We start from the raw sequence: 12,876 nt of genomic DNA on the forward strand, positions 1-12,876 counted from the left end.
CTTCAACTTGCACAGAGATACATATAAACATACGTAAAAAAGGATTATTGCAAATGGGCACCACTGTGTGGACGCAACCAAAAGTAACTTCTGAAACACTGATCAGTTACTTCATCCATCCAAATAGACATTAACATACCATTTTTCAGTATTCTAACAGCAGCAGTGCATCTATTTGTGGTAGGACAGCACACTGGGAATACCAACAGAAAGCTGGGTCTTTGCCCAGGAACAGATCTCTATTTGTTTGGGCAGGACAATGAAGACTTCCTACAGAACTGTGCTTCCTACGCATTTGCTGAATAATGAATGTATGCTATGACATACCAGATAGTAACAGAAGATCCTACCAGGCTCAAGCAATTTGCAGTAACAGTAGAACTTTGACAAACTCTACTGCAATGGTGATAAACTAATTTTGATGCCTAACACAGAACTTAAAAGCCACTGCAGCTCGTGACTGTACCTAGGCTGTAAGGCAAATGCCTTGCAGGCTACAACACACAGTCCTGGTTCTTGCTGTGTTTGCGCTGTATCTTGAGACACCATCTCAACGAGCGCCATTCACCCACCTGCCCCAAACTCCCCAAAACTCCTCTGATTCTTCCAAAAGGCCCTTGAAACTGTTGATTTAAGTGCATCCTGTAGTCCTAGTCCCCTAAAAACCACTTATCTTACAATCTATACACTGGCACTATCAAAATTCTGCACAAGTAGACACGTAAGTACTTCTGCCAGTGGCTTACCATTCCTGGGTATGTTTTGAAATGTTTCATTTTAGGTCTGTATGCTAAATCCATCAGAATGACTCCCTAAGACCCAGCGCATACAGATTGCTACGCTGAGTTCAGCCATAAGCACTCTACTTGAATTCCACCATTTGTGATGTCAGTTAATTTTCGTATAATTTTTACAGCAAGAAAAAAAGCTATAAATCTACTAAAACAAATGTGGCATCATACTGCCACACATAAGGCTTCAAGCAGGCTGCACTGAGAATAGCCGTGGCTGAATTAATTCAGCTTTGACAATACAAGCCTGTTAGGAAAGAGCGTGAGGGGGGAGGAACTGAGGCAGCTCCCTGCAAGAGATTTTCAGTCTCAGGGAACACAGAAGGAAGCTATCTTAAAGTAAGCAGGACTGGGGTACTCTACCCTAGGATGGTACAGTCAAATAGTCTTTGTCTGTGCTTTATGCCAACTTTCCCACATTTTCTCTGCAAAAGAAAAGGACAACGGGAAAAGGCAGCAGTGCGAAAAGGATACTTTTGTAAGTAATCTGCACAATTAATATAACTTTGTCCCACACGCAAACTTTTTTTTAAAAGGATTTGTATATTTTCTCCAACATTAAAAATGGCTGACGGATTTCACACACGAGGTATTTTCTATTCAAAACTGAATTAATCCTGAAATGAGTAAAACCCAACTCCTCAACACATTATTCCAGAGCATCTATCCAGGGTATATATTACTCCAGGGTATTTATCCAGGGTATATATTACTCCAGGTAACAGCGTGCCCCAATACACTATTCCGAGGGTTGTTAATGAAAATGTCTTTTAGTGAAGAAATGTCTTTTTTAGGAAGAAATGTCTTTTAGTGACAAACAACCCTGTACTCCAAGGAGAGGATGAAACAGTGCAAATCTTCCAAAGACTAATAAATAATGACTGAAAGAGCCTCCAGGAAGTGATCTAGTTCGCTATTCTTCTCCAAGGAGATACTAAATACATCCAGCTCATTGCTGAAAGATTGTCTAACCTGTTTTTCAATGCTTGTAAACAGAAGACTCTATAATTTTGTCAGTCAGTAAATTTTACCAATTTTACCGTTTGTTTTCATGCCAGTTCTTGTCCCACCCACCATGGACCTGAAAAACAAGATTACTCTCTTTCACACTGCAGTTTTCTACATATTTGACCATTCCTTTGTATGTACTTCTTCATTGCAAATAACACTAAATTTTTCCAGGTCATATTTCCAGGGAATCTAAGTTATTTTGAACTTATCTTTTCATCAGTGCACTGGCTGTCCTTTCCACTTGGGTGTTACTGGGATCAGGAACAGACTCCTGCCAACATTCTACTCAGTGTAACTCCTCTGTTTTCAACTCTTTCTAGTCATAGTTTTCTAAATAATTTTATGTATTATAGTAATTTCATCAAGTCTTTTTCCCTAGCTTACTTTGCTCACACAAAATGGTATCAAAAGTCTTAAAAAACAAATTAAAACAAAACAAAAAGTTCTTATATATTTGGCTTATTACCCTCTCAAAGAAGGAAATTAAATTGATTTCATCTCCTCTTAACTCACAGGTTATACTGTATTTTGATAAAGATCTAAATAGATAACTGACAGATAGGATCTAACTGAATATGAAAAAAATCTATACTGCTCTGAACAGAGTGCGTTTAAAAGATTTGATTTGCATAAAAGCAGTGACAGGAACTCAGCAATCGATTGTAAACAGTATAGGTGACTAATTCTCTATGGGTGACTAATTGAGTGATGACTATGTTCATGTTGATAACAATCATAGCAATTAACATTTCATTTAACAAGCAGAGCTCTCAGAAATAAAAAAAAATATCAACAGATACTCAGCTATTGGCAGAAGCAGAAGGAAGCATCATGAAAAATAATATGTAAAATTACAGGGTACTTTGAATAGCTCTGTTACTCCGCTTAAGTTTCTGAAACAGTGGGGCAATACCTATGATGAGTTATTAGTCTCCCTCCTTGCTGATCTGTGAAACAGCTTTGCCACAACATCCCACAGAGATCAGCTCGCCAGTTCAGGACAGCGTGAAAACCATGGCATCTGATCACAAAACAGTCTACTGGACCACACCAGCACGAGCCGATAAGACAATATTCAAAAAAACTTGTGCCTTCATTTATAGCATCCCACATCTGGTGAGACTCTCTTTTAGGTACTCCTCTTTCCTCATGCAAACAGGACTCTACATCCTTAACACAGACAATGTGTAAGAGTCATTGGCAGAACTTTCCAATATAGAATGCTGGGCTTTCTTTGTAGAAGTCACATTAGTAAAAATATTAAATCTAAAAGTTGGTGACTGTTGCTTATTTTAGTACTCAAAGCCGCTGGTGGTACATTACTGTCTATACTGAGAACATATTTGCATCAGGAGGTTTCCAAAGATCTGCATTTATGAAATAGTTTTATGTTCCCTTAAACTAAATTTGAGATTTTTCTTTCTCCTGGATTTTCTCCCAAGACTATAACATGCTTTCAGGTCAGTAAAATGTTCTAATTACTACTTTTGCAAAGCACTTCTAATTTAAAGATAACAGATGTAAATCATGCTGCAATTGTTATGCTCTTCCTCACCCCTTCAACTGCAGATTCAAGAAAATCCAATGTTAGCAGTCGAGTTTTATGCCCAAAATGCTGACTTCAGAGTTTAATGTCACACTTAAACATTGATTGCTCATTGTTAAGAAACTGCAGTTCCAACTTGTAAATTATACTGAAAGGAGAACTAAATGAGAAAGTAGAGTATGAGAAATGAGAAAGTAGAAACTCACAGCTAGTAACAGTCAACAGCATCACAGCTATGTGATGCCAAGCTCAGGTACGTGTTAGGTGGATCAGGAAAGAAAAAGCTCATTACATCCTTGGAAGCTGATACTTGCATCTTTCCTGCTATGCAAAGATTTTGTTTTTACCCCGATGCTTGCAAGGCTTTTCCTGAGATATTCCTCTACTATCAGCCTGAATCTACTATGATCTTCAGTCTAATGATTTTATGTCACTTGAACTGTAAGAAATATAGGTCACAAACTCCAGTATTTACAAACGGTCCGACACGTCTGTGGAGTCAAGAAAAGGAACTTTTAGGTAACATCCACTTCCTATAAAACGCATATGCTTCTTCATTGAGGCTGGCATAAAGCATTAGCCTAGCAACAGTAATCACAACCTCCTTTTCTATTTAGATACCGTAATTATATAACTTGCTACAAAAAAAAATTTGCCTTCATCTCAGATAATAGAGGTCCACGCTTTTTCAGGATCCAAAACAGAAACTCGATCTCCGGTGACAGCTATGGTATTTTTGCTGAAGAAACCACTGGTTTTTAAACTTGGCTGTAAAGTAAAGTAATTCTTTCCTTTTTCGTATCTCAGATTACCAAAAAAGGAAAATATTTAGCAAACAGTCATGCATGTGTAAATAAAAGAAGTTAAAATCTCAACTGATACAATACTCGAATTTCCAAAGACCACATCCCACGGAGAGCTGATGGGCTGTTCTTCTCCTTTTGCTCCACCTTCTTTGTCAACGCCTTGTATGCCAACACCTGCAACAGTGCTCACGATCTCTAATTCTAGGTCAATCTATATGAAACAAAATTATACAAACTGAATGTACAACAGCAAGCTGAGTCAATACAGATAACCTGAGCTAAACGTTAAAAACAGAGGATCTTTGCTGACAAAGAGAAACCAAACCCCAACAAATTTCAGGTATTTCTTTACATAGGGAAAAAAAAAAGAATGCTTCAATTTCTCTTCCAACTGCACAAAAATGGCACTGATCTGTCAAGTTTTGGTCAGAACCTCTGGAAAAAAAAGTACAAAAATTTTCCAGAGAAGCGTTCAGATGGACAGTAGATGTGGATGTTTCATTTTAAATCAGTTCTAATGGAATATGCTACAAAAACTCAAATACTGTAACAGTACCTCACATCTCTATATATGATAATCTGTCCAAAGTAACTTATTTTTGCAATTTATTTCACTAGCAAGTCTTACAAATAACTCATGTCCTGGAGGAAAAAATACTTTTATTTCATTTCTGCCCTCTAAATGCCTTTCTCTTTCCCTCCCTTTTTGTTTATTTTCTAAGTCACTTCCAATACCTCTCATGAATTTATTGTGACGATTATGTAAAAAAGTAGTCTTGCATGCATAGCATCTTATAATTTTTGTAACAATAAATGCCTCCCTTTTGCATAGCCTGTGTCCTGCATAAGCAGTTCAAAGCATGTACCTGTAGCTGTTATATTACCTTAATTCTTTAATCCTGGAATATCCTGATGGCATGTTTAGATGAAAGGCAACAGTTAATTACCACGAAAAATGCTGAAGCAGTATGACCCAAATCTTCAGCTGTCCTTGTGCTATCTTTGTTACCCACACCACTTAATTATCCGTGGTCTCCAGGCTACCGTGATGAATATCAGTAAGATGAGGACTCTGGAACAAACTACTGTTTTTTCCTTAACACTGCTTCCTTATCAATAGGGCACCTTAGTCCTTTCCAGAACAACGCTTGGGAGCGAACTAGAATGTAAGCAACGCAGAGAGTTTGTAGACTAGGGCTTTAAAGTGAGATACAAAGAGCCAATTTAACAGTATGAAGGCGCCCCAAATTAAGTCAGCATGTACCTCCTCTGATAATGAATCAGACACCCAGACAAGCAAATTTAAGATCCAACTACAATTTATACTGACTAATGTTCCTATGTGCCAAAACCTTGTGTTTAATTCAAAAATTCACATGGAGACTACTCTCAAATTAAACCAGTCACCTGTCATTTGTAAACGCTAACAGCTAAGTAACAAGTTTAGAAATCCATTGAACCATAAAAGAACAGTAACTTTAGATAATTGGAAATGAAGTAAAAACAATTTCTGCTTCCAATCTGCTTCTAATACTAAGAAAAGATGTGTCTCACAACAAGAAAGCAAGAAATACTAGTTTTTTTTTTTTTTTTAAAAGCTACGTTAGAACAAGTAGTGCATATCATCTCCATTTGAAAGGATGTATAAGTATATGTAGCTCTTTAAAAGACAAAGTGCACTACAGTATTTACTTATAAGATATTAGGCCAAAAGTAAAATAATTCATTTGGTGTAAATTTTCACTTGTGTAGGTGGGACAAGCTCTAATAGATCAAATTTTGAATTGTCTTATGGAAAAATTACCTTTCTAATTAGATGATTTTCTGTATCAGCTACATAAATAACATTATTCTTTATAGCGATCCCTTGAGGTGAGTTGAAAGCTGCCTCCGAAAATCTTCCGTCTTTTCTTCCGCTGTTGGGACCTATCAATGAAACAAAGCAAACTCATTTTAATCACTGTGCTTTGTGACAACAATGACCACAATCAGGTGCTATTACATTTTCCCCTCTTTCTACCTATGTTCTCTGCATCTTTGGCTTATTCTCTAAAGAAAGGTCTTAATAAGGGTCTAAATTGCTCCTGTTTCACTGCATTAAGAGAGAACAGCAATAATAGCAGGTAAGAAACTTGGTCTTTTTATTCCTGATCGCTGCAAGCCAGCAGCAAAGATTTTAAATTCCAAAACTTTATTTCATTTCATTGATTTAGGTTTTGGTGTAAATTACAAATGAAACTAATACTCAGCAGCATTTTCTCATGAATAATAATTAGCAAAAAGATGACATGGACTAATTACATGAAAGAACAGTGAAAATGATGGAGTGGCAGGCTTCTGCATAGCATAATCAAGAGAGAGAGAGGAAACATGACCTGAATGAAACAGTATGAAGGTAAGGATCATATTTTAGAGGGAGTAACATTTAAAGTGCATTAGCAGTATCTGTCAACAGAAGACATTTAGATACATGAGTTGTTATGTTTGCATCATGATTTATGACACATAGTAATTTCAACCTTTGTGTATTCCCACATTTATTACTGTATGATCAGCTTCATTACATTATTTTCTGCCCACAGACTCATTTAACTGAGTCACTAAAATACACAGCTTCCACAACTAACTGTCAGAAGACAGCTTAGACATTATTAAACAGGAAGCGCAGGGGTGCTACTGTGTCACATTCCACTAGTTCCCCTTGGTAAGCTCCAGGGTGCAAATTCCTACGGAAGAGCACAGAGGGCCACAGGTGGTATCAGCTCAGAGGTTAGGACACTTCCCTCTGAGTTGCTATTTAATGAATATCCCAGAATACAAAAGCGTACCCTGTTGACAGAGAGCGCATCTGACAGATCAAACAGAAACCAGATTCCTTGAGTTTCATCATAAAAAAACCCATCTGTAATTTCCTTATGGAAGGGCATTAAGACTGACGCCTTTATCAGGTTAACTTGAATAATTAGTCTGTCTTTTCAATGTAGTATTGCTTCAAAGAATGAGAAATTCTCCTCCTTGCTTAAACAGCAATGCCACTGGTACTTTATTATAAAGCTGGTACTATTCCCACCACAGCTCAGGCATTAGTCAATACTAGATTAAGTAATATACCCCACGTCACATACAGGTCTTGATTCGGAGACACGAATGAACCATTGTTTCAATGGTTTGAGGATACAAACCTTTCCTAAATCTGTCTATAACGGCTGCTTGTAAATGGACTGTCCTAGCAGCTATGTACCTGGTACATCAAGCTGTACTTTTGATCAGCGTACTAGATAAAAAAAGAATAATTCTGAATGTTTCATTTATGAAAGAATAAGACATACAAAAAGTGGGCAAGTTCAACTGAATTTTCTTGATTTGCATTGTAGAGCAGATAGCAATTTATGACAACAAAGAGATACTAGATTTTTAAAGCAGAAATGTTATTAATAAAAGGCTTGTAACAAAAGTAAATTTAAAATACTTAACTTCTCTATTTTGATCACTTGTTTACATGTTCAACTTGAATTTTCATGAGAACACAGGCCTTCTCATAAATGTTTAAGCAACTTCATTTTCAAGTGCCTATGCATTAGTACACTGCCACTGTTCTAAAAAATAATTCTCCCCTCCTCGCAAAACCAAACAAGGATCCTACAAAGAGATGCTTGTGATTTAAAAAACAAAACAAAACAAAACAAAACATCTTCTACTGGGAAGAGAGGCATTATTATCTCTTTTCCCTCCCTTGCTACTGGTAGGTATGTGGTAGGATGTACATCGCTTAAATCTAAACCCATGTGCAACTCTTACGTAAGAATACAGAATATGCCATTTGTGCTTCATGTTGGACACAACATAAAAAATACTACTTAGTCAATAAAACAAAGAAAAAAACAGTAGACATCTCAACCAGATGCATTAACAGAGCACTCCTACTGATGGTACTGTACTATATCCCCCCAATATCCACTGAAAGTGATTCTAGAAATTTTTTTTCCTACCAATACACATAAGCTGCTAGATACTCTAAGAAAAGTCAGTATAAGAAAAGCTCTAAGAAGAGAATCAGCCTAGTAGCCCCAGAGAATGTATTCTACTCATAAAATAAAATTACTGTAAGAAATTTGCATAACCTTACCTCCAATAGTGTGTAGAATTTGACCATTTTTCCGGGTAACCAAAATCCTGTGATGTCCAGTGTCTGCTATTACCAACCTTTCTCCTGAATTATCTACGGTCACTTTCCCAGGAAATAGCAAGGGAGAAGGTGGGAGCAAGTCTCTGTACAGCTTTATTCCAATTCTGTTATCTTTGATTTGTCCTTTCTCTTTGTAGAACTTCAGGGTTATAGAAGTAAATAAAAACAACTTCTCTTTGTGTCCCTCTCCAACAAGTGAAAACAGCATGTTTCCACGAGGCCCAAGAATGACAAGAGTTGGCCAGCAGGACACTTCTAGTTCATGCCAAAGTGTTGCATCTGCATCATTCACTACAGGGTGGGTAATATTATATCTCAGAACTGCACTTTTAATGTTTTCCAGAACTTTTTCATTTGGGAATTTCGCTGAATGGACACTGATAATAACAAGACCATCTGAAAGGAAAAGTAAAGTTTTGCATTGAAACATATTTGTATCTGAATTTAATAAAAAAGTAAAAACGAAGCACAGTTATCTCACAGCATGACTTACTGCATTCCATAACGACAGAGAATTTGAACAAATAAAAAAAGATAACATCTCAATAGGAATATAGCTATATACACAAAATACTGAAACTCAGAAATAATTTGTCGGTAAAATTACTTAACTTGAGTACCATCACTTCCCCAGCTGGCTGACACTTAATATGGCATAAATTTTTTTGAATTCATGAACCTCAACATATAAAGGCAGAAAACACTTTCAAAATAATTATGGGTAAGCTGTAGCAGTTCGCCTGACACCTTATTTTTTCAAGTGTTTACCACAGCTCTTTGTCTTTTGATTCCCCAACACAATTATCTTGTTTTAGAAAATGAATTATTTTCCACTGCTAACTAGAAGTCACAAGCATAACACTGAACCCTGAAAGTCCAGAGTTATCCTGGAATATCTAACTCTAGATAAATAGTGACAAAATGTATAGGCTTCTGAAATCAGTTCTGTGTTCTGTATTTCAACTAAACTGGCAGCACTGAAAACCATGGCAAATAGTGCTTGTGACAAATGAGGCTTGAAACCTCTTTTCGTTTCTTTTTTCTTTTTTTTTTTTTAAGACAGGATTAATCATGGATTTTTGCGCCTCCTCTTCACACGTTTAACCTAATTTCTGTATTTGGCCTCTAAAGACTATGAAGGGTTTAAGTTTTCCATAATAAGGATAACTTCACTTGAGATCCTAATACGAAAGGTGTTGCACAAAAATAAAGTATTATAATTCAAGTCACATACTTTGCATATGTGGCACCAACCCTGAAATCCATCAAAAGCACACAAGGAAGCAATCAGCTTCTCTGAATTGCTTATTTTCTCATTTTCATGAAATCAAGCATGGAGACAAAAATCTATGGCTCAGGCTTCAGCTGTTTTTATTTGTGCGATAAAAGCAAATTTACTTACTTCTACCACATGTAGACATTACGGAAGCAGCCCCAACTTTTCCATTCTCCCTACCTACCCAACAGAAAAAGAACGAAGAGCCTTCCTTCAGTCAAGTCACTTTTCAATACTTTCTAGGAGCAAAAGAAAAACTACACCATTTTTTAGGGTTTTAAGTTACGTTTTACTAGCAAAATCTCTGCCAAATGAAGCAAGCAGTGTACAATACATCAATATTATACTTCTTTGTCTCACTTCATATTTAGAGAATATTATAAGCATAAACGTAATCTTTTCATAGCCAAAGTAACTTGTGAATTCTGTGATGATTTTTTTAAACTTTGGAGCTCTCAGTAACACTAGTAACAAGTTCTGGAACACAGCCATTTACAGAGTCTGCTGCTCACAGCCATCACGATAGAAGGAGGCATTTAAGATTTTTCCTAACCCAAGTAAAATAAGTTACAACAGTAACCGTGCAGCTGTAGAAAGCTGCAATACAATACTTTTAAACCAGAACTGTTAATCTAATGGAAATCCTTAGAAGTTAACCTTACTACTTATCAAAAAAATCACTCATGTTTCTGGATAGCACTAGCTAGCATTTTGGAACCACAATAACATCTGGGATCTTTACACTTCTTTAGGCAAGTGAAAGTTTTAAATTTTCATCTTTTGTGTCATTCTGAGGAGAGGAGTGAAATTAAATGGGAAAGGAGAATATTTTTACAGTTCATACCCATCCCAGTTAATTTTACGTTAGTATTTGAAAATATTTTGATAACAGAAAAAATGAACGTACTTTTTTCACCATAGCCAGGTCTATAAAAATATCTGGCATTTATAAACTCTTTTATCAGTAGCATTCAAATATTTGTAGGATTTTCTTCCTTCCTCCAGTCACCAACGCCTGCAGGTGGATTGCTTGTAGTAGTACAACCAGCAACTATTCCAAAAGCAAAGAAAGCCAAGGAGTCACTACAAGTTGGTGTGGGGGAAGAAGAAATCTTATTCAATCTAATCCAATTCTGATAACGCTTCTACTTTGGAACACCACCAGTGTAGACCTCTGAAGAACTTTATAAGGCTTGGCAAAATCAAATTCCTAAACCGCACTAATTTGTGCTCATACAAATACTTAAAATTGCTGTACTGTGTTACTATAAGCAAGTCAGACTTTTTTGGGCCTTGGTTCAGGCCTTCTCTGGTCAGAGGGCTGGTCTCACAATCAGAGGAGTTTGCTGTTTAAAGAGCAGTGAGACCAGCCCTCTGACCAGAGAAGGCCTGAACCAAGGCCCCCAAAAGACACCTGTAAACAACTACAGCCAAGGGCATGGTTCTGAATTGAAGACAGTACTAATTTTAATGCTGTTCTCTTCTCTTTATGGTAGAGGTTGAGTCTGCTTAGCTAGACATCTTTGTGTTACCCTCTATCCTCTGAATAATTTGCTCTTCCCAGACAGAAGTTTGACAGCTCTACTATCATTACTGACTGCTATCTGTTGTTTAACCCTTTTTATTTATTTATTTTTAAATACTACTCAATTCCATAGCTCCACCTGCTTTTGATCAAGCAGCCCTTAGATTTAACCAAGTAAAATCACTTCCATTCACTCTTTCAGCAAATAGTTAAAAATCAGTCAGCAATGCCATATTATGCCAACACTGAATTTGACTAATTTATTCTAAAATGGAGGTTTTTCTTCTCAAATTCATGATCCTTGATTTTCCTAGCACATAAAGAATGCTTCCTGTTATACAAACGCATTCCTGTTCAGAAATCTTTGACTCGTTTACCTGCAGCTACCAACTACATTTGGGTCTTTGCTAAACCCTGCCACTGTTTTTTCTACAGCATTTCAAATTCCTCAAGGCCCGACTGCCAAAACAGTAATCCAAGTTGAACAGGTTTGAATTTAAGACCGCAGCCTCTTTTTCTTCAGGCTGCTCTTCTTCAGACTACCTAAAAGCACAGCTGCAAATACCTTCCTTTCCTGCTGCTCGGCAGAACTTTTTTTTCTTTTTTTTAAATAAACTGTGCATGTAAAAACATGCAACCCAATATAGTTAAAGCTTCTTCTCCTCACACTTAAAAAATCTCTACAATTCACTTGTTACTAAATCCTTACATCTCCTTACAGCTTTGCTATCTAAGCTGCCATCCCAACAGTTTTCTTTCTAATCCTAACAGCATGCTTTCTTCTTTGCTGTTCCAAACTGCTGGTATTCTGGGAACATACATTCAATTTCTCTATTTTGCAATGCAAAAATCCAGCTCCACTTATGAAAGCATTCCCACCGTGAACAACTGTACTGCTGTCTCTAGTGCCTTCACAGTACTTTTAAAAGTTTCGAAGCTTAAACGTATAGTTACTTAATACAGATTATCGACTAACCCCATAGCACCACATACAATTAAGATGACCAAAAAAAGACAGAAAAATGTAGCTGCTCTCTTTTTTACTGTATTATTCAATATAAAACCAAAGCATAAATACTCCCTTCTTCCAAAAAGAGACTCAGTGTTCCAAAATACAATATGGTTGTCTGATACCTATTCAAGGAAAGAAATTTTCTGCTGTAATGCACATGGTATTGCTAGCATTTGATGAGTTATCTCTATAATAACGGAGGGTTGCCAGAGTCATTATTGTTTTAGCAGCAAAATTCATATTTTGTTTTTTATTTTAAGTAATCTACTTTGTTGGTTTTGTGGTAGAAATTTAAGAAAGGCAGTTATTTCAGGTCTTACATAGTTGTATTATTTCAGCGCAGAGGAGTTTCTTTCCTTCTAAAAATCTAATTCAGTCTCAGGTTGACTTTTTCTTTGGTTACAGAGAAATGGAAAACTACTTTTCTCTTCTAGCCCTTCTCCTCCCTCAACCATAACACAGTGTTAATGGAGAAGTATAACATCTGCAGGAATGGCAATATTTCAATATGAGAACAGGAAAGGATACAGAGCTGCACAGCAGGAGAATGATGAAACTTAGTGGAATAAAACAGGTTCATGATTATAAAATCCCTATAACTGATACAGTCTTTGTTAATCCCACAGGCACAGCATGTTGCAATATTAGATAGTTGAAGTCATAATATCATAAACTGTTGAACTCCAGAAGCATGTCAAACATTTCCACTATAATAGTGTCAGC

At 36.6% G+C, this 12,876-nt stretch overlaps 1 protein-coding gene across 3 annotated transcripts in view; it reads right to left on the reverse strand.

The window, feature by feature from the left end:
* The window catches only part of NHLRC2 (NHL repeat containing 2), a 35,036-nt gene that overhangs the window by 16,043 nt on the left and 6,117 nt on the right, over positions 1–12,876 (reverse strand). The window contains exons 2-6 of one of the 3 annotated variants that reach the window (XM_068951675.1): positions 10,524–10,667; positions 9,743–9,796; positions 8,281–8,736; positions 5,959–6,080; positions 4,236–4,365 (exon numbers count right to left, since the gene is read on the reverse strand). In XM_068951675.1, coding sequence (XP_068807776.1) covers positions 4,236–4,365; positions 5,959–6,080; positions 8,281–8,736; positions 9,743–9,796; positions 10,524–10,587 — 826 coding nt within the window. In that variant the 5' untranslated portion in view covers positions 10,588–10,667. The remainder of the gene's footprint in view (positions 1–4,235; positions 4,366–5,958; positions 6,081–8,280; positions 8,737–9,742; positions 9,797–10,523; positions 10,668–12,876) is intronic. The other 2 variants (XM_068951676.1, XM_068951674.1) reach the window with 2 other exon arrangements.

This window comes from Struthio camelus, chromosome 7 (assembly GCF_040807025.1).
Source record: "Struthio camelus isolate bStrCam1 chromosome 7, bStrCam1.hap1, whole genome shotgun sequence".
Classification (NCBI taxonomy): Eukaryota; Metazoa; Chordata; class Aves; order Struthioniformes; family Struthionidae; genus Struthio; species Struthio camelus.